The sequence below is a fragment of the Pararge aegeria genome, chromosome 23 (assembly GCF_905163445.1).
Source record: "Pararge aegeria chromosome 23, ilParAegt1.1, whole genome shotgun sequence".
NCBI classification, from domain to species: Eukaryota; Metazoa; Arthropoda; class Insecta; order Lepidoptera; family Nymphalidae; genus Pararge; species Pararge aegeria.
Window position 1 is genome coordinate 2,619,645 of NC_053202.1, and position 23,541 is coordinate 2,643,185.

Consider the following 23,541-nt stretch of genomic DNA (forward strand, 5'->3'; position numbering starts at 1 on the left):
GTGAAACCGAAACGGTAATAGTTTTTGAGTAAAACACTGCCATAGGTTTTACTGAAAGAAATCTGATAAAGCACACGGCACATGCAAAATTAAAATCAAGTGACTCTTGCCATTTTATTAGGTACGTGTCGCTTAACGTAGGTTCTATGCGTGTGGCGGTCTTTTATTTTCAACAGGGTTGGTATAAAAGAACGCAACTTGTAAACGGGGCCCAATCTCCCGGATGAAAACCTTAGTTCAGCAACACCAGTTGTCTCAACCGTTAACGGGACGAAAGGTAGCGATCCGGAGATTGTGTGTATTTCAGGTATAGGTACAAGTGTTATAATTATATTAGAAACTAGTAGTCCCGGCGAACTTCGTACCGCGGATCTTTTTTTTTTTGATGAATGTTATATTTTAATACTTATTATCCTATTCCGGACTAAGAGAAATCCAAAAAATCAAATATCATAAAAATTGGTCCAGCCATTCTTGAGTTATAAATGGTGTAACTAACACAACTTCCATTATTAATCATATTTTTAAAAGTTAAAAATATGATAAATAATGAGCGTTATGTGTGTTTTGGTTATCATAGAACGAAACGGTTCAAGATATTTGTGAGAGAAAAAGATATCTTTATTTGAAACAGATAGATAAAACTTATCCAAAATAGTAAAACGCTAACTATGGATTGATATGGTCTATCTTAATATCGGAGATAGCTTTCTATCCGTAAACTAGGATAGCTTATTGCAAACGACCGTAATTCTTTGCCAGAAATTGACCTTGTTTGTTGATTTATACATAGTCACACTCAGTGGCGTGCATAGAGGTTATGCAGAGGGTATGCAGATGATGAAAAATTAAGAAAATCTCCAGTACCAGTTATAAATACTTAAGGGTAGGCTTTTTATAACTCTTACAACGCTTCTCCTTAAGTTTTTTATAACTCGTACTGCAGATTTTCTTCATTTTATACCATACCCTGTGTCATTGGTCACACTGTTACCAAGTCACGAATGCATATGCTCCGTGCAAGAATAATATAAACTATAGATATCGCGGTAATAAAATGATTATCCTATCTACAAAAGCAATAATAACAATAAATATAGATCGCACGTACGGCCATATTTTATTACTAAATGGTGACCACGGCTTTCTAGAAATTTCAGGTTTCCCGTGGCATTTGTAACCCAGAAAATCATATTATAAATACGAAAGTTTGTACGGATGGATGAATGAATGTTTGTTTCAGTTTCACGCAAGAACTACTGAATGGATTAAACTGAAATTAGGAATGGAGTTGCATTATATTTATATGTACTTATGTATTATACGTCCGATTCTGACGGTATTTATGAAAACCCATAAAAACGCAAATGAAACCGCGTATCTATATATATTCGTATGTATATTCTAGGTTCCAAAATAGCCCGGTATTTCTTTTAAGAAATTTTCAGTACCACGAAATTGAGTGCCCCATCACTCTGATGATTTTTTAACAAATAATTCAAATTGAACATTCATTTATTTTAAAGTAGGCTTATCCTATGAGCACTTTTGAAACGTCAAGTCAGTCTGTTTGTAGTGACTCTACAAACCTGCACCGGTTTGGAAGGCAGATTCTAACGAGAAGAAGTCTGCAAGAATTTTTGCAAATTTTTATTTTCCAACATTTTTGAATTTTTTACAATTTTATTAGACGGCCGATTGGCGCAGTGGGCAGCGACCCTGCTTTTTGAGTCCATGGCTTTGGGATCGATTCCCTCAACTGGAGAATGTTTGTATGATGAACATGAATATTTTTCTAAGTAAGTCTGGGTGTTTATATGTATATTATAAGTATTTATATTATTCATTAAAATATTCATCAGTCATCTTAGTACCCATCACACAAGCTACGCTTACTATGGCGCTAGATGACGATGTGTGTATTGTCGTAGTATTATTGTTTTAACGGCATGATTGTCGTCAAGCTTAAAAAAAAAATACAATGACATAACTATTTTGAGTTACATCAATAGATACCTAACTTAATAAAGATTATAATTCTTAAGATTTCACTTATCATTATTTTATTCTCTGATAAGATATTTTTAACATAATTTGCGATGTACGCTAATGATAAGATGAAACCCAATTGGGAAAAGGCGAGCGTGGGCGGGAGGCAGCTTCATCAACTCTCCGAGCATTGGCATGCAAGTGGAAATAATATCCTAATAATATAGGGGGCAAGAGGGCGGTCACCTACTCGTTGGATAGATACGGTGAAATCGCTGACCGAGACAACTGTGGTAGAATGTTTTCGACACGCTACCAACCGCCAAAAGTGGAGAAGACTCGCGCGGGAAGCCGTGCAATCCAATGATGCCTAGCGCCATGAAATTCATCTCAGCAGCCACGACCAATCTGCCAAGAGTGCACGACTAAGAAGAAGAATATAGGGGTTGCCGTGTGTGACGGCAAATCAGAATACAGTTCTCACCACCCCTCGCCTTTCCGCGTGTGTCGTACGACGCGACAAAGGGAATGTAACTGAGAATGGGCAGCAGAGTTCTCTGTGCTACTACTACCATATGCCCAGCGGTGTGGTGATTATAGGTAAAACCACCGAATCAAGAACATGCAGAATCCTCATTCAGCCATTATTGCATGCAGTCAGTGGCGTGAATAGAGGGTATGCACAGGGTATACAGATGATATAAAATGAAGAAAATGCTAGCCGTGCTGCAGTAGGCTATAGAAGTTCCGTTTAAGCGGCTTATACAGTCAATTCATAGCGAGAATAATAATAGAATTTCATACTTCACAGATGGCAAGCTATTTAGGCGGATCATACAAAAGCCGTTCAGCGTAATTGTATGAATGAAGCATCTCTATCGTCTATTCAGTCTTACAAATCGTATTATTTATTTCCTTTCTCAGAGACCATACAAAAGGCAGAGACCATATGAATGGCAAAAATCAAATGGTTTATTCAAGCACACAATCCCTTTTTATAATTTAAACTACGATTTTAATCCATTTTAACCGACCCAAAAAAATATAAGACGGTTCCAATTCCAAAATGTATATTTTTTTATGTCCGAATAACCTTTTTACAAACAGTGAATAAACACCACAGATAAATAAGAACAAACCTCAAAACTCCCGTTTTTAATATGAATTAGGATTATAAACTGTTTTAACCGAGTTTAGAAAAGAGAAGGTTCCATTTTATATGTGTTTTGTTTATATTGTTTTGCTAATTGATTTTTCCTTCAACTCTTATTGTTTTATCCGAATTAAATAAAAGGAGAAGGTTCTAATCAATATATATTATATATGTTTTGTTTATGTTCGAATAGCCTGTTCACCCACAGTGAAAAAACAACACTGATAAATAAGAACAACTCTTTAAATTACTGTTTTTTAATATGAATTAGGATTTTAACGTATTTTAACCGACTTTAGAAAAGAGAAGGTTCCATTTTATATATACTTGTTTGCTAATTGATTTGTCCTTCAACTGTGGACAGATTTCGAAAATTCTCTGACTGTTTCCACGGCCGATTGGCGCAATGGGCAGCGACAATGGTTTCGGAGTCAAAGGCTGTGGATTCGATTCCCACAACTGGATTTTTTTTGTGTGATGAACATGAATGTTTTTCAGTGTCTGCCGCTGGGTGTTTATCTTTATATTAGAAGTAAGTATTTATGTATATTATATTCTTAATCAATCAATCATCTAATCTATAATACCCATAACACAAACTGCGCTTATGGGTCTAGATGGCGACTATTTTTTTGAAATTTCACTCCCATTTTTTTTTTTTTGTGGATTTTGTGTAGCTGATTAACCTTAATGATTTTAACAGCGTAACGCGGGCTTGTTGGCGTGCCTCAGAATGGCGCTCTGCCAGGACGAGTTTGAGCCGTAGGGCTCGAAGAAGCAAAGGGATCGTCGGCCTGAGGGCGCCTCATGTGAGGCCGAACCTCTGAAGATATATCTGCGCATGAACAGTGCTTTTTTTAGTCCATTTGAATAAAGACTTAAGAGTTTAGTTTATCGCCATTTCTATTATAAGGTTCTATTTTAAGGTTGCCTGGATATAGATATAGCTACTAAGCGATAAGGGCACCTTTTTTATTCTACTTCTGTCTTTGTATTACTATTGTTTTTTGGTGTACAAATAAAGAGTTAAAATAAAATAAAAAAATATTGTTTGTAGCACTATCGTCACTCGGGTTTCAGCTGAAAATCAGCGGTATGCATGTGCCTAAAATGCATGGCAAATGCTGAGCTGTACACTCTTTCTGTCTAGTGTTACACACAGACATTGTTACTATATTACTACAAGATGTTACTGTTTGTAACACTTAACATGAATTAATGTATTTTCTTTCTTACTACTAAGATAGCTGTTGAATATTTTTATGAATATAATACACATAAATATTTATAATATACAGATGTAACATAAATGAAGAAAAAGAGATGGGATGTGAAGAAGAAATGTAACATTTATAATCTTCATTAGCCCATCGCCGACCCGCTGCAGGGCACGGGTCTCGTCCCACAATTAGAAGGGTTTAGGTCGTCGTCCACCATGCTGGCCCAGTGCGGATTGGTGGACTCCACACGCCTTTGAGAACATTATGGAAAACACTCAGACATGCAGGTTTCCTCACGATGTTTTCCTACATCGTTAAAGTAACTAAAATCTTAATTGCTAACTAAGTTATGTGTGTGTAGCTTATAACTTGAGGTGAGTGCTGGGATTCGAACTCGGCCATCGAAAAGTGACAGTACGTGTAAGAAATATACTATTTTAATTTACACCTACTTCAAATATACCTAATAGAAACAGAGGTTAGTGTACAGTACACATGTTTTAATTTAAACTGTAAAGGTCGGAATAAACGATCACAAATAATACAGTGTTTCGTTAAACCACACATGTTTGACGTAGGTATATTGAAATTCAATTTCGGTTCATGACTAAATAACAATATTAATTCAGTAATGTTATTAACTTATTGCTTTTTCCTTCCTTTATCTTCAATAGTTTTAGATGTAGAGGCGTATGGGTATGGTATGACTTTATGTAGTTTATGGCTTTAGTAAATTTTAGTAAATACTTTCCGTTTCCCAAGTTCTTTGTCCGCATTTATAACGGTTTTTTTTTACAAATCCCGTGGGAACCGTTTGTTATCGTGGAATAAAAAGTGACCCTTGTTACTCTCCCTCCTTTTATGAACTCTACGCCAAAAATTAAGGTGATTCATTGCTTAGTTCGGGCGTGAAGGAAGGACAAACAAATATAATTAAACATAAAAATTTATAAATAAAAATTCTAAATTCAAACGCCGTAGCATAAATAAACGTAGAAGCGAACATTTTTTTTTTATTTCCCTTTTTTCACTTTTCATTTACCACAGAGCTTTTTTCACGTTAGTCACACATTATTTAACTTAGGCACATAATTAGTTCACGCACAAAACTTTGTATTCTAGCCACTTTCCTATCCTATCCATATGGCTTTATTTTGGACAAAAAAGAAATTCAGTTTCACATCGGATCATAAATAAATGTAGAAGCACAACATTTTCTTCATAATTCCGCTTCGATTCACTTTTTATTCAGCACACTGTTTTAGTGATACACTATTTAGCTTAGTTTACACGTTGCTTTACCATCCTGTATCCAGTTGCCTAAATTTTGACAACAAGACTCTAAATTATAAGTCGTAACATAAACAAATGTCGCTTTCCGCTTTGATTTACTTATTGTACAGCAGCGAGTTTTTGTATAACTTTTGGGGGGAAAAAACTCTCAATTTTAGTTTAAAACTAAGTATTTAAGTCATAAAATTAAATTCCCTACATACCGGCTGCCCCGACTAGGTACTGTCTGTATAGTTTTCCGGCCTCCATCCTGTAAGGCTGATCGCCGACTCGCGACTGAACCGGCAGCGATTATCACATACGTATAGCTTCTGGTAACGGCTATTTGTGACGGAGCGTAGCGTCGCTACGTCACTAACGCACGTGTAACGTTTGCACGTGAACGCAACGATACCGAAATAAAACATCATTATCACCGTATCACACGATGGACGTTCACTACTGGTCTTTGCTAAATTTAACGGTAATGTCGCATATACTGGATAGAAGCAGGCGTTACTTCGCGAAATTCGGTGATATATTATGAAAATTAAGCTTAATTTGCTATTAGATTATAAAGTCAAAATTTCCTGAGGATGCTCCGGTTTAGGAGCGAAACGTGCGTAGAGGGTACGTTGCCGAAGATCTGTTTAGTGTGGAATATAAAGATTGAGGAAATTTTTATTATTTCTACACTAGGTATACAGACTCTGCTTTTTGCGGAGTACAGCAAATTAAGCTTAATTTTCTTTGTGGTAAGGTCGCATTTATTTTCCTAAATTAGTTGTTCGGTGCACGGAACGCACCTATAACTTTTCGGAGTTATGGGCGTCTTTTACTTAAACGGTGAAGGAAAACATCGTGACCTGCATGTTCTCCATAATTTTAGTTCTCAACGGCGTGTGAAGTCTATACTTGGCCAGCGTTGTGGGCCAACCCTCAATCTTCGTTGCCTATATTAAAAGTTCATCGTCGTCGACGTCTATACCATGAACTCCACAAATACTGTTTTTCTTCTGTGAGGAGACCCGTGGCCCGTAGTGGGCCGGTAACGGTTTTATTATCACGATGATGATGAATATTTTGTTGCCCATTTTAGACATCCGTCGTCGTCGTCGATGTCGTGAGGACTCCATAAATACTGCTAGAATTCAGGAGTAAATTCATTCGCAGCGCGTGGTAGACAAAAATTCCGTACGCGAGAATAAACAACTTAGTCAGTGAAAAGTGAGAAAGATAGTCTTTTTTTTTTTTTTTATTGACGATAGGCCAGCGCTTGACGACAATCATGCCCGTTAGAAAGCAATGATGAGGTCTAGGTTGGAGCACGCTTGCCTAGAAAAAGCCTATTCACTCTAGCCTTGAAGGTACTCAAATTATACGTGGCAGGAAACACAGTTGCCGGGAGGGCGTTCCACATCTTAGCGGCACGTATCAGAAACGTGGATAAAAAACGTTTCGTTAACAGTCAGTGAACTTACCGATGGCTCCAATAAGGTACTGCCTCCACAGCTGTCCAGACTCCATCCTGTAAGGCTGATCGCCAGCACCCACCGGATCGTACGTGTAGCTCCTACGGGTATCTGCCATTCGTGACGGCAACGCGACGTCGTGTTTGGCACGCGCGGTGCTCCCAAATCTGTAACAGATTAGATTATTTTTAGTTTGAGTTTTTTTCTTTTCATTTTTAACCTACGACGCAAAAACGACGGGGTGCTATAAGTTCGACATGTCTGTGTGTCTGTCTGTGACATCGTATTTTCCGAACGGCTGGACCGGTTTTTTTTAGTTTTCTTTGTTCGAAAGCTGAATAAGTCGGCAGTGAGTTTCTCACAACTCCCCCAACATTGATATCATATGAAAGGTCTTGACTAGAAGAATACTATGCACAATGAAACATTTGAAATCCAAAATGGGCGCCACTACAAAATCGCGCAATTTTTCCCACAGCTCCCTCGGTATTAAATGAAAGCGCTTGCCTAGTAGAATAATGTACACTGTCAAAGGCAAATAAATAAATAAGTAACTACAATTATTTATATAATATATAAAAATGATATTCACTTAAAAATAATATAATAGATTAAATATGAAACAAAATAAATTAATAGTCTAAAAACGCCCATAACTTAGAAAAGTTAAAGGTGCGTGCTGGGCTCCGAACTCGGCCTCCGGAAAGAAAAGCCGAAGTCCTATCCACTTAATTATCACCGCTAGGATATTATACGTAGTACCATTTAAATATCTTTTTTCTAAAAACTTGCATTTGTTTGTTTGTTTGTGTGAAATCTTTATTGCACACACAAATTTTATACATCGTAAACTTAGAGTAGAAAATTGAGCGTGCAGAGGCGGTCTAATCACTAAAGCAGCACGTCTATAATTGATTATTGTAATGACACTAGACAGAACGTTAGGAAAAACGAAGGAACGGGTTTGTGCACAAATCTAAGTGTTAAATATACATACATTTCTTTAATATACATTAATGTATATTAATACATATTTAATGAATAGTTTTAATATCACATATGTATTATATACCAATCGGTAACGACCATTTCATTAATAAAACGACATACCTGCTTAAGATATAAATAAAAGATTTAATATCGAATTCATATGTTAATCAGTTGAGGTAAATATAAAGGCGGAAAATGTTGATTATCTCTGTATTATGCCGCGTAGTGAAGGCAGATCTCTGTGCTACTAAGAATATCTACTGCGACCACAAACCCGTAACCCAGCGTGGTGATTATGGGTAATCCCACCGCTAGGGAGCCTTTAGTCCAGCAGTGGGCCGGTATAGGCTTTGATGGGCTTATTATCTGCTTCGCTTATAGTTATTGTCCGCGAGTACGTCCGCGTGGATTCGATTACATCTTGGCAATTGATTGTAACAAAAGTGAGCACTTGTGAAAGATCACTCTATGTCTCAATCAACTGATGACCCGGGATAGTTCACTGCTCCCTTCTTCTCTTTTATTAATTTTTTTATTATTTTTGTTTGAGGTTAATTATTTATTTTATGTATTTTGTTTCATATTTAATCTAATATATTATTTTTAAGTAAATATTATTTTTATCTTAATATATATAAATCTCCTGTCACGATGTTTGTCCGCGATGGACTCCTAAACTACTTAACCGATTTTAAATTAAATTGGCACACCGTGAGCAGTCTGGTCCAACATAAGAGATAGGATAGCTTAGATCTTTAATTATAGTCGCAATTTTATTTTATTGCAAATTATTTGTCTATAATTAATTGACAGTCACATGTTATATATATATACTCATATACTATACTATACTCATTTAAGGCTTAGCGATACTGAATACAATAAAATCAAAATCAAACGCAGACGAAGTCGCGGCCAACAGCTAGTATATTATATATATATAATTGTAGTTACTTATTTATTTATTTGTCTTTAGTTACAAACATTGTTTTTTTAATAATTATATGAATATATTTTAGTAATGAAATGAATGTTTTGTAATACTTTTCTATTTGTTCTATGTACTTTTTGTGGTGTGCAATAAAAGTATATTCATTCATTCATTCACTTTAAAGTTAGAAATTTCGTTTGCAATATTTTTATTTAGGTATAAATTTTTATTGTTGCACCAAGTCGTTCCTTATAACAACTACTCGTACTTTCGCCAAAGGTTGTCTGGGAGAGATCGCTTTAGCGATAAGAACGCCTTTGCACACATAAACTAGTTTTTTTTTAAATATTGTGTTTCCCTTTCTACTTTGATTTTGTGTGTGCAATAATTGAACAATAATAATGATATCCTACATATGCTCCTTTGGGTTCCGGAAAACGTTAAATTTCCAAGGGTGGTTTGCAGGAACATGCCTATTTTAGCACAAAATATCAAATAAATAGCTTCATTCAAATCCTGATAAAACAACCAATTTACTTGAATTTTGGCATAGCGTCAATTGAAAGGACCGAGAGTAACACAGGTTACTTTTGTTCCTGGGAAATTCTAGCATTTTCAAGGGTGGTTTGCAGGAACATGTTTATTTTAGCACGAAATTTCGTCCTTGGTTCAAGTCCTGACAACAGAACCAATTTACTTGAGTTTTGGCATAGCGATAATTGAAAGGACCAAGAGTAACACAGGTTACTTTTGTTCCTGGGAAGTTATAGCATGTCCAAGGGTGTTTTTTTTTTATAAATAAATAAATACACTACTACTATACACACATCGCCATCTAGCCCCAAGCTACGCTTACGCTTGTGTTATGGGTACGAATATTCATCAGTCATAAATACTTAAAATAAACATATAAACACCCAGACACTGAAAAACTATCATGTTCATCACACTAACATTTTCAAGTTGTGGGAATCGAACCCACGGCCTTGGACTCAGAAAGCAGGGTCGCTGCCCACTGCGCCAATCGACCTTCGCGTCGTGAGGTAGACACCTATTTTTGCACGAAATATTACCCATCATTCCTATATTTGTCTCCTGACTGACCCTGCTGCTGGACTTTTATTTATTCCTTCCACTCAAGGGGGTTAAAAGTAGCATAAATATGCCTAGACATGCTCTAAGTAGAGAGGCAAAGTTATCGTCAGATAATGCCAACTTGAAACGCATTTATTTCTCCCATGAGTATACAAATGCTTTTTCCTCGCATTACGTAAATAGTACTTGTTAGACGTTAATGCAAATTCAGTATAAGTAATTAAATAGGTGGGTACTTAGTTTTTAATTAGTTAGCACATTGTTAGGTATCTTGTACTGCCTCGTTGGTCTAGTGGTAATATTCGGCTACGGATCTAGATGTTCAGAGTTCGATTCCCAAGTCATGCAAAAAGTTTTTAGGGTTTGCCTGTTTTAGTACCAACGCGTTGTTAGTTTTTTTTATTTTTATTATTATATTTAATTCCCTAAGGATTTTCCTAGGGGAGTGTCCCGGTTACTATCTAAAAATCGCTTTTTGTATTCCGCTTGTTTAAATTTTTGTTTAACTGTTAGTTGTGTACAACTAAAGAGTACAGATAAATAGTTGTTGATAACTGCTAGTTACTATAACTTTGACCGACTTCAAAAAAAGGAGGAGGCCAGCAATTCGTTTGGATTTTTTTTTTATTTTTGTTACCTGAGAACTCGCGATTTCTTCGCGCGATTGAATATATCTTAGCCCGATGAAAATGGTACCACATGGGAAGTATACCGTTTCAAACATAAAAATAATTTTCCAGATCGCTTAATAAATGAGAAAGTTGTGAGGAAACAAACATAAAAAAAATTACATTCTAAATGATAACCTCCTCATTTTTATGAAGTCGGTTAAAAATAGGAGTACATTTATAGTAGAAGCAACATGAAATTTATCAACAGTTATTTTATTATGTATCATCGTGTGTTTATTATATATATTGGGTCGAATCCCGCACCTCTAACTTTTTTAAGTTATGTGCGATTTAAGCAATTAAAATATCACTTGCTGCTTGAAAACATCGTGAGGAAACCTGCATACCTGAGTTCTCCATAATTACTCCAAAGTTAAGTCCACCAATCCGCACTGGGCCAGCGTGATGGACTACGGACTTAACCAATGTGAGAAGGTCACTTAAGGAAGGAAGGGAAAAAGTGACTAGCTGGTAACATATCGTCGTCGTGTAACATATAATTATAACTTGTGGCGGTCTCCATATTACATGACTAGATGGCGCTACTAAAATCCTACATCGCGCTAGCGAAGTGTTCACTAAAAATGCCTATATATACAACTTCCAAAAATGAAAGTTCGGACCTCGGTCCCCGAGCACGATCACCCGTTCGGAGGAAGATCTTCCTACTGTTACGGTCGAGAGTATCACGATAGCTCCCGTACAAACTCAAAACCCCACAAAAACAACGCTAGTGTAGCAAGATAGAAACATATGAGTTTAGTTATAAAATAGTCATGTCATGTCACGATTAATATGAAATTCTGCCCTCCTTTAATAGATACTTTAGGGTAAATGACCTTAAATACAGTAACTTTAAAAACCTACTGCTTTTAAACGATTGTAGTGGCCACTAGTTATTTAAAAATTTTTGTATTATTAAAATTAAGCTTAATTTGCTATACTCCGCGAAAAGCAGGAGAATCTGTTTAAGTCACTCAACACTTATTCATTATAAAGTCAATATCTCGATGGATGCTCGGAGCAAAACGTGGCCGAAGATCTGTTTGGCGTGGAGTTTAAGGATTGAAGAAATTATAAATAACACCTTACAGATTCTCCTGTTTTTCGGGGAGTATAGCAAATTAACCTTAATTTTCATTATATATCATGGTCTTCCGTCAAGTAACGCCTGCTTCTATCCAATATTAAAACGTACTTAGTTATTTAATTATTTTAGTTACGCGTTATGGGACTATCACCGATAATATAGTAGGTATGTCAATAGTAACTAAGTATGAAAGTTGTAAACGTAATAAAGCCTCATAAAATGAATATTAACATATAGGTAAAGCGTTAGCAAACAGATGCCTCGCTGCGAAATCATAAAACACTATAAATACCTAGCTATTAGGTGAGTGATGTAATACCTATATTACGAGTACTATATATATACATATATATATATATATATATATATATATATATATATATATATTTAACCTTTCGCATTTGTTTTATAAATATAACCTAAATCAAACTATGTAAAACTAAATAAAATCTAAAACGAAACCACCGCAGCGTGGCACAGTTCCTAAGATGCTGGCAGCATTGCCCCTTTGGATGGCAAAGAGCTCGTGCCTCTGGAGCCCACGGTTCCAAAGTCCACGAAAATGAGACTGCTATCCATATGCAATATTTATTGTATAAACGTGAAGGGAAAACTTTGTACCTACCACTCTTTATGGAAATTGCGCGGACGGAGAAGTATAAATATTCCATCACACAGTTTATAAAGAGGAGTGCAGAATACTAATACATATATATTTTTAATAAGGCATAATAAATACAATAAATCATTAAAAAAACAAAACCTATTTGACGCATTTGAATGCCTAAGTTCTATACCAGTCTTATAGCGACTGTAGCGCCATCTAGTAGGAAATATAAAAATTTCAATCTACTTTTCAAAGGTCCATATAGCTATGTGACACTTTTAAAACAAGAGATGACACATGGCTTTTGCGATTGCCAGATAATCGCAGGTTCAAATCCTGTCGGTTCCGAAAAGTTTGATATACTTTTAATTTTTTGTAGATGTTGGTACGGAACTCATCATGCGCGAGTCCGACTTGGCCGGTTTTTGTAGCTACCTATTTTTTATTATATTTAAGTTTATGTTTGTAATCTTTCATTTACAATTTTCTGGTGTATACAATAAAGTATTTAAATACATATATCTGAGGGATAAGATAAGATAGAGTTTTGAGGTTAGAGAATCATCAAAAGGTTTTAAAAAAAATCGCCATATTTAATTTATTGTGACGTCACGTAGCCACGAATATTTCATCTCTTGTTTCAAACGTGTCTCATTGTAATATGGACCTTTGAAAAAGTAGATCAAAACTGCAACGTTTCCTACTAGATGACGCTACAGTCGCTATAAGACTGATGTGAAAGGCATATAGGTACTAATTTTGGCATCGACGGTAGGAGAGCCGTAGCTTAATTGGAAAAAGCGCTCAGGCCGCGAATTACAGAGAGTCGCAGGTTAAAATCCTGTCAGTTTCGAAATTTTTATATGCATTTAAAATTTATAAATTCCTCCAAGTGTAGGTAAAAACAATAATAAAAATTATAAAAATCATTGAGTATTTGCTGTCTAAACAATCTTCGAAATCTCTTTAAATTTTGGCAAATATGTCTATACAAGAGAAATTCGTCGTTGTCGAATTGCATGGTGATCCCTCACCTTCGTGTTCGGTGACCCTAAATTTACGTAACCTTATGTGATAGGTATTTATATAGATTGTATGGAGCTACTATAATTGTTTATCTAATTAATGAGGGGATTATTGGAAAAGCAATAACTATGTAAGTAGGTAAGTGTGACCCCACGGTTATCACACGATTATTTATAATACTAATAAGTTATTTATCGAGTATTGCTCGATTGATATTTAATCGACTTGAAGAATACATTATAATCGTATTTGAAAAAACAAAACGACTGCTGTAATATTATGTGCAACGAGTTTGTAGGGTAAACCAGCCAATTGTTGGCACCTAACTATTTAATATACTAATCTGTACATTAAAATATTTACCGAACGACAACCTGGTTATAAAAGTCTCTCTCTTTTTCCATCCTCTCTTATCTTAATTTTTATTTAAAGTGGTGGTGCCATTAATAGTAGGGGAATAATAATACGGGTTGTTCATTTAATATTTTAATGCTTTGCCAAAAATTAAACGTTTAACACAAGATATTCTTACTTACATTATAAATGCGAAAGTGTGGATGTGTGTTTGTCACTGCTTATCGCTCTAACTTAGCAATCAACAAACTATGTTTTTGGCTTAGAATAAGGTGAAAGGTTGGAGAGTAACATAAGCTTGCTAGACTATAACATAGTAACAAATCCCTGTAGAACTAATGGTGCCCAAGGTATTTGTGAAACAACCGTAAAAACACAAATAACTATAGGTACAATGTATGCTCTACTTTTTTACCTACCATATAAAAGTCATGTCATGTCACAACTGTTCATAATTATTGTGTTATCAATATCGGTATGTATTCAAGGGATGTCACTGTTGCATTGGTATGGCTAGATGTCATGTTACCAACATTGCAGTTTGTTAATAAAGCTGATACCTATGGGACGTGACATGAGGTTATACCGTAGGCGATGAAGACTAAATCACCGTTTGTGAAACAGTTTTACGCGAGAATTCGTACGAGTAAAGAAAGCTAGACTAACGGTAAGCACGGCAGTACAGAGGTTTTTATCTTAACCAAACGTTACTTCATACATAATTAATGATGATTTAGCAAAATAGATATAGATTCATTCTCCTCCAATGTTTATGGAAATCCCCTTAGTCTATTTACTTGAATTGATAACCCCTTCTCTGAAGGTGGTTAAAATGTTATCAACAATTTTATAACATACACGGTAAATCAACTAATTATTGACACTTGCAATGCACAATTTACGGAAAATACACATTATGTAGAATTGTTTACAAAGAAAATTGCTTTCGTAGCAATAATAATATTAATACTAAGAAGTGTTATTTACAATTTTCCCATATTTTTATGTGGCGTACAATAAAAGTGTACTCACTCATACACTAACCAATAGTGTTTTTTTTTACTTTAAGCCGAATAATATACATTTTCCCATTTTTTTTTTCATTTCAGAACAAAGTATCGCGTTCCCTAAAATAAGCGGGGTGGCGTTAATAGGTCTGCCTACCCTACTTATTAAGGTTTCATATTATTTTCCTCCGTACGTATTATGTATGCTAGGATCGGTGTACCTAGAGATTTCCTTGTAAGAAATTTTGTTCCTACCTGCATTTACTGTTTTGAATTATAGATTCAAACCGGAAATAGGAAACTAACTAGGTGTCATTAAAGTTTTTGTTTCCTCAATACTTATTTAGGTTTAGATATAAGGAAAAATGCGTTTAAGACAAAGTCAAAGTCAAAAATATCTTTATTCAAGTAGGCCCATAGGTGGCACTTTTGATGCGTATATGAGAATTACACGGTAGTGAGATGATGGCGATAACCATACTCGTAAACTTTATAACTATGCCTAGATTGGTTATAGTCGTGGTATCTCTTTCTTACACTTCCTTGGCAAAGAAAATAGAATAAAACATTACTACATTATACAAAGATTGCCATACTAAATTATATCTACCATTTGGAGAGTTGATAAAGCTATTTTATATTTTATATTTTATATGCTTCTAGCCGTGCTGTAGTAAAAAATAGATGATACTAATTCTAATGTCGCCTACTAATTTACAAGAGCAAAGACGATTAAACGCGCAATTGTAACCGCCGCTGTAACGACTACAGGCGCGGCGCCAGTCTGACGCGTCATCTTTATGAAGTAAGTATATTACGTCATAGTGTAGTAAGTAGAGTAATCTCAGTACAAAATTTACTCGCTCGTAACTGAGGAGCCGTTTTCGATTATGGAAATATTTGAACATCGGAGTAAAATGGATCTTATCCGCATTGCTTTAAAGCTCAAAAAATCCGTACAACTCTTTAGCTGCGGCTTTTGACAGAACGTTTCTAAAATAAAAATCAGAAGTACAGTCTCTAAGCCTCTAGTCTCTCAGATTTGACTCTAAGCCGAGTGTCATTTGGTCCATTTTACTTTGACGATACAGAGTTTGATATGCGTAAACGACTCCTCGATTGCGAGCGAACAAGTCTTGTACTGGGCTACTGTTTTACGTCTTTAGTTGAATTATATTCGTGCGTCATTTGGCGGAATGGTGTGGTGCAAAGAAGTTTTAAATAGATGAACACGAAAATATTGTCGTCTTTGTGCTTGAGACTTAAGCTATGAAATTAGAAACGACTTTAGTATTTAAGTGTGTTTTGCTCAGAAAATAATAGCAGGCATTTTACCCGATATACGTACTTTATTATTATTATTACTTAGTAAAAAACAAAGTCTCTCTCAAATATTGGATAGAAGCAGGCGTTACTTTGCGGAAATCCATAATATATTATGAAAATTAAGCCTTATTTGCTATACTCCGCGAACAGCAGGAGAATCTGTATGGTGTTATTTATAATTTCTTCAATCCGTACACTCCACTCCAAACAGATCCTCGGCAATGTACCCTCTACGCACATTTCACTCCGAAACCGGAGCATCCTCAGGAGATGTTGAGTTTACATTGAATGGCTACACAATTATTCATTGTGCTTAATTCTCATAAGTCTCTCTCGTTTGTACGCTTAGATCTTCACCTACCTACGCGACGGATTCTTATTCAGTTTTCATCAATAGATAGAGTGATTTACAGTGAAGGTAAACATACAGACATATTTTACGGTCGATTGGCTGCCCACTGCAGTGATCCTGCTTTCTGAGTCCAGGCCGTGGGTTCGATTCCCGCAACTGTAAAATGTTTGTGTGATCAACATGGATGTTTGGGTTGCCTGGCAGAGATCGCTTTTAAGCGATAAGGCCGCCCATTGTACCTGAGTTTTATTGTGTTGTTTTTAATTTAATTTCTGTTAGGTGTACAATAAAGTGTATTTTCATTTCATTTTCAATGTTTTGTCAGTCTCTGGATGTTTATCTGTATATTATAGCTGAATATTTGTATGAATAATGTATATTTTTCATACAAATATCCAGCAGTCATCTTATAACCCACAACACAAGCTACGTTTACCTGTAACTAGATGGCAATCTGTGTATTGTCAATTTATTTTTTATTTTTTACACGAGTCTATGTTTGCTCGATAAAAAGTAGCAGGCGTTTGATCCGATATCGATGTACGTAAGAGTACATAATGTATGAATGTTCATAGTTTGCCCGCCTTATGACTATATGCAAGGAGGGTTATTTGTTTACCTGTACAATATACACACCTTACGTGTCCATTACTTCTGAATGAATGTATATTTTAAAACTCATTTATTACAGCGAGGTTTCTATACAATTGATGAATTTCTTTATGACAAGTTTGCTTTGAAGCATCCGGCTCCGCTTTCATCTCTCACAAAATAGAAAAATGAATGTTAATATTATAGCTATAGATATTGACGGCCCATTGGCGCAGTGGGCAGCGACCCTGCTTTATTTATTTATACTCTTTATTTGTACACCACTCAGAAAAACGAGAAAAAAAAAAGAACAAACACATGAAGAATGAAGCAGGATACAAAAGGCGGCCTTATCGCTAAGTAGCGATCTCTGCCAGGCAACCTTAGGATTAGGAAAACTTAAAAGAAAACAAATGCTTTCTGAGTTCAAGGCTTTGGGTTCGATTCCCACAAATGGAAAATATTTGCGTGATGAACATTCATTTTTTTTCAGGATGTTTATCTTTATATTATAAGTATTTATGTATTCATAAAAATATTCATCAGTGATCTTAGTACCCATAACATAAGCTACACTTACTTTGGGGCTACATGGCGATGTGTGTATTGTCGTAGTATATTTATTTATTATTTATTTACGGTAAGAAAAAAGATAGATATCATATTTACATTAGTAATGCAAAACATATGCTCATGCTAATAGACACTCGACACAGATGGCTAGGGCACAGATAAACAAATGTTGAAACAAAACGTACTTATATTAGTTTTTAATCGGTAAACAACACTTATGTATTTCCAAAGGTCCGACTGCGCGAGAGAATAATATTATATGCATTAAAGCTTAAAACGTAATTTAAAAAAATGCTTATCGTCGTCAGCGTATTTACGACTTCTGGTAATTCTACTCAATATAACCCCACCCTCCGCATCGCATCGCCCGCTTTCCCTATAATTTATTTTGCTCAACTCCTTATCAGAAGTCGTACTAGGAAGAAGCGTGGTGTACTTCTTCGTTATATACTACGACTAGAGGTCCCACGCGATTAAGCGTATAAGTCATATGCTTAATCGCGTTCAAGTTAATATATATATTACTAGCTCATATCCGCGACTTTTGTCGCGTGGATTAATGTTTTGATTTGATCGAGAATGAAGGATTGAAGTCGTAAACAATTTCAATTTTCCCGTGAGAACTACTTAAGGAATGAGAATAAAAGGTAGCCTATGTTTTTCTCCATGACAAAAGCTACGTGCATGCCAAATTTCATCCAAAGCCGTTCAGTCGTTTTTTGCGCGTGTGTAACAAACATCCACACTTTCACATTTATAATATTAGGATAATAGTAGGATTTATTAGTATTTAAGTAAAACTTCTTTAGGCGCAACTAGGGAGTACCTCAGATCTTTTTTCTGACGGAAGTAACGCTTACGTCAGACGTCTGTGTAGTTTCCGCTATTTAAAAATAATAATTTGGATTGGTGGTAAGTACTTATATGTCATATACTCCAGGCTTCTTGACTTATACGCCAGTTAGTGGCAAATGTAATGTAATTAGGATTATTTATTTCCAATAAGTATTTTCAGATGGATCAATTGTGAATAGCAAAATGAATAAAAATTCAACAGTTTAAAAAATAAATATTTAAAATTGCAAAGTTTTTTGAAAATCTCTAAGTATACTTGTTTATTTATTACTTTTGTAATAAATAAATTATTAGTAAATTTTCTGTCGATTGTGACATTCTAGAATATACAATGGCAAGGTTCTATTGACATGTGCGGATCAAACCTTCAATTTTCTACTGTCAATTATTCTATTTAACAAATGAAAATATTTATAAAATGTGAAAGTGATATTAATTTTAAATAGAATATAAAATGAAATAGTGAGTATTAAATGTAATGGCGGAATCCCAGGAACACTTTTCTTCCTCTTTCATCAATAAATAATAATAAAAGTTTTACTTTAATCGCGCGTAAAGGTTACACGCACACACTTTTTTTATTATTTGAATTTTATTCAAACGGTATAAGTCAAATCAAAGTCAAAATAAAACTCTTCAATGGTATCTCAATTATAACCCCTTATCAAACACTTGCATATTCAGTGCTATCTAATCCTATAGTAGCAAAGAATATAGATAAGCGACTTGTTGAGATCGCTACCTGGAAGTTGATTGCGCAACGCAATTTCCATCAAAATCGGCTTAAATTTCTATGATCATCGTCATTATATGGATAATGGATAAGTTATATCCAATATACCACTTGTCTCCTCTCAGAATAAAAAGGACTAAGGCCGTAGCTTTTATAATACGATTCCGGAGGTAATTTCGGACCTACCAAAGTTTAAAGAATGTGTTAAACAATTTATTAATGACATGGTTGCTTGGAAGCATCCTACGCTTTCATATCACAAGATGGAAAAACGAATGTTAAAATGTAATATGTAAATTATTGATGTTGGAAAAGAGCAACTGCTGAGTTTCTTGCCGGATTCTTCTCGGTAGAATCTGCCTTCCGAACCGGCGGTAGAGTCACTTCAAACAGACAGACTTTACGTTTCAAAAGTGCTTATTATTATTATATTATTAGGCTTACTTGAAATAAAAGAATTTTAATTAAAATTTGAGTACACCAGGCTAATGGCGGATCTGTAGAATCCACACACCGTCGATAACATTATAGAAAACTCTCAGGCATGCAGGTTTACTCACGATGTTTTTCATACGCTAGAAATCCTAATCACGCGGGCGAAGTTGCAGCTAGGAGTGTTTTTTTATATTCCAGATAGTCCTCGTTTCATGCAGCAACGGAGCAATCAACGTGATTATTATCATAAAGATAGTCAGATAGAAGTTAGAATGACATTTGACTTTATTTTATTAGTACCTACGCACTTAAGGTAAGGTACGTACTTCAAATCAAGAATCGAAATTGAAATAATAGGTTCTACGCTCCATCCAGGCTGAATTATAACTTAAAATGATTTGTATGGTTAAAATATTTAAAAAATATATTAAAAATAATCTATAAATTATTTTCATCATATAATCAATCAATCGTTTAAAGATATATATAGGTTAATAGTAGAGATGCACAGAATAGTGGTTTAACCGAATAACCGAATAACCGAATACCAAATATTATTCGGTTTAACTTTTACCGAACCGGATATTCAGTTGAATTAATCGGTTTAGGTGCCTTTTCATGTTTTGGTCGCGTAAATAGGTTCCAATATGAACTAGGTACCACCAAGTCACTATAAACAGACTGACTTCAGGTTTCAAAAGTGCTTTAAAAACTAGGCCTACTTGAAAGTTAAGACTAATGAATTTTTATTGTCGCTAACTTAACAGAAATGCTTGAATATATTCAGCAGCAAAACCGAATAATTTGACAAAAAACTAATAATGGAAAAGGTTTAGAATACGGCGAATACCGAATACCAAAACAAATATTCGGCGCATCTCTGCTTATTAGGTAGATACCGTTCTTTCACGAATAATTTTTAATTATAAATGAATAGGTATATATACATTTTCAATACAGATATTATAAGTTTATCTTATTATCATGATTTATTAAACATGTAAGTGCATAATCTTGATTCTTAATGTTTGATTCTTTCATTCTTATTATGATGATAAAGTTATTTGATATAACTACGAAATATGCCACATAAAATAACTTAATAAAATTAACATAATAATTAACAAGGAATATATAAGGATATGGTATATGTAGTTATTATGAAAATGAAATGCATTTTATTATTATTTTTAAATGTACTTTAAACGCTTATTGATAAAAAAATATTCATTTTTCATAGGTTAAAGCGGCCTTAAATCCCTACTAATATTATAAATGTCAATGTAAGTTTGTTTGTTACGCTTTCACGCAAAAACTACTTAACCGACCCTCATGAAACTTTGTACACATATTCTTGGAAGTGTTAGAAGTAATATAGGACACTTTTTATCCCGACATTAAGCTCGGTACCTTTGGGAGAGGGGATGAAAGTGTTTGACGATTTTACACCATAACTCCTCAAATTATAACCGATTTAATTTTTATTTTTTGTACTATAGAGGTTATAATATGTGTTTAACAAACAAACTCCTCATTTAAGGCTTAGCGATAATGAATACCTTAATTTTTTTAGATCTACAACAAAATTTAATGCCACATCAAAAAACAAAATCAAACGCAGACGAAGTCGCGGGCAACAGCTATTACTAAATAAGAATGTCAGGTTTTAATATTCACAAGATTTTCGGAACTCAGTTTTATTTTGTTTCACTGGTTTAAAAAAGATTCAAAAATACTTCAACTTTTTATACTCTTTCATTTGTAATTATAAAATAAAAAACTAGATATTGCTTACTAGGATTCCGGTGAGGTGGGTGATAATTGAAATTCTTTCGACCTTTTCGGTCTATGCCAGCGCTGAACGATAATTATAAGTTCAAAACCCAAATTCAAAATTAATCTTATTCAAAGCCTGTAAAAGCACATTTAAAACGTCAAGTACTATTTTTTTTAATTTATCACTTACAGATTTACGTACTTATAATCAATTAGTATAATTAACTACCATTATCAATTTATTGTACAAAAATTAATTATTAATATAAATAACTAGCTGTTGCCCGCAACTTCGTCTGGGTTTGATTTTGTTTTTAAAGTATTCAGTATCGCTAAGCCTTAAATGAGTATAGTAGTATATGAGTATAGTAGTATTGACAGTCACATGTTATATATATATATATATATATAACATGTTATATATATATATATATATATATAACATGTGACTGTCAATTAATTAAAGACAAATAATTTGCAATAAAATAAAATTGCGACTATAATTAAAGATCTAAGCTATCCTATCTCTTAAGTTGGACCAGACTGCTCACGGTGTGCCAATTTAATTTAAAATCGGTTAAGTAGTTTAGGAGTCCATCGCGGACAAACATCGTGACAGGAGATTTATATATATTAAGATTATAACTTACTAAAGACAATTATTATGCCTAAAATATTTTATCGTAATTATTTTAATCAGTTTGGCATAATACCTTTTTTCCTTTACCGCTGCAGAATTGAATTAAAAAAAAATACTTACTTATTTACAGAAGCTCAAGAAAAACTGAAGCTTCAAAGCACCTTCTTCCTATTCACTTTTTAAAAAGTAGAGATTTCAGTTTCGCTTTATTTTTTTACAAAAATAGCGTGGCACCGAATTGAACGATAACGTATGATTGACCAACCCAACTGACCGACAAATGAATACAATGCCAACTGATAATTTATTACATATATACTTATTTGCTCTATTTTTTAAACAGGACACTTTGTACTGGTATGATTCATATATTTATTAGAAACAAAGAGTTGGATGAACTGCTTAGGCTTGTTTAGTTTTTTTTAAATGTACAGGGCAAAGGTACACTACTTTCAGTTAGAAAAGTTCTGGTAAATTTTTAAATTTTTTGTCACTTATCTTATGACACTTGAGTACGATGGAATGTCTCTCTCTCTACCAGCTCTAGCTTATTAAAGTTTTATGTCATTGCACAGAAGTAGGATATAAGCTTAATTTTTTTATGAAGTTAGTTTTGCTATTTTCTTTATATTTATTTATTTCATCGAAAAACAACAACATACAAAAAAAGTATTACATTTAAAAGGTGTAAAACAAAAACTCTTAAGAGTTTGCGCCCTGCTAAAGATAAATATCCAGAAAATATATATAGAGAGGTTAAAATTGAAAATAAATAATAAACACTAATCTATTTGACAGAAGGACCCTCGTAATTACACAAATAATATTATTCAAGACGACCAAAGACAACAACCTTATTTATTATAAGACTTATCCAGATTTATACGTAATCATTAAAAAAATATCTCACTCACATTTGAATTTGGAAGACGGCACCGTACCGGTCTGCGGCAATAGCAAGATTAACAATACATCATAACAAAACTACAAACTACAATTATTATTATTACTCCAACTGACGTCACTCTAAAAATCCATATCAATGCTTATATTACAATATATATACTAGCTTATAAACGCGGCTTCATTTGCATGATTTTTGAGATGCTAATGCCCGATCTACACTCCTCAGAGGCAAAGTGAGACGATTGCGAGTGTGTGGTCGCTGTTTTTACCTTCTCATCTTTACTCTTTGAGTGTTGCCACGCTTCATTAATGTCGGTTTACGGTCACAGTCAAAGGATCATCATCATCAAAAAAAAGCAAAGAGTTTTGCTTCCATTGACTGTTCTAATTCGCACCGCAAAGATCTGGAAGGCCCTTCCGGCTACCGTCTTCTCCGATACCTATAATATGGGTTCCTACAAATCAAGAGTGAATAGG

General features: G+C 34.4%; 1 protein-coding gene across 3 annotated transcripts in view; it reads right to left on the bottom strand.

Moving 5' to 3' along the window:
- The window catches only part of LOC120634127 (facilitated trehalose transporter Tret1), a 47,147-nt gene extending 23,998 nt beyond the window's left edge, over positions 1-23,149 (bottom strand). Inside the window, exons 1-2 of one of the 3 annotated variants that reach the window (XM_039904522.1) lie at positions 23,073-23,149; positions 7,116-7,273 (exon numbers count right to left, since the gene is read on the bottom strand). In XM_039904522.1, coding sequence (XP_039760456.1) covers positions 7,116-7,224 — 109 coding nt within the window. In that variant the 5' untranslated portion in view covers positions 7,225-7,273; positions 23,073-23,149. Of the gene's footprint in view, positions 1-5,858; positions 5,957-7,115; positions 7,274-22,278; positions 22,411-23,072 lie in introns of those variants that run through there. The other 2 variants (XM_039904524.1, XM_039904525.1) reach the window with 2 other exon arrangements.
- Between the last annotated feature and the right edge of the window lie 392 nt (positions 23,150-23,541).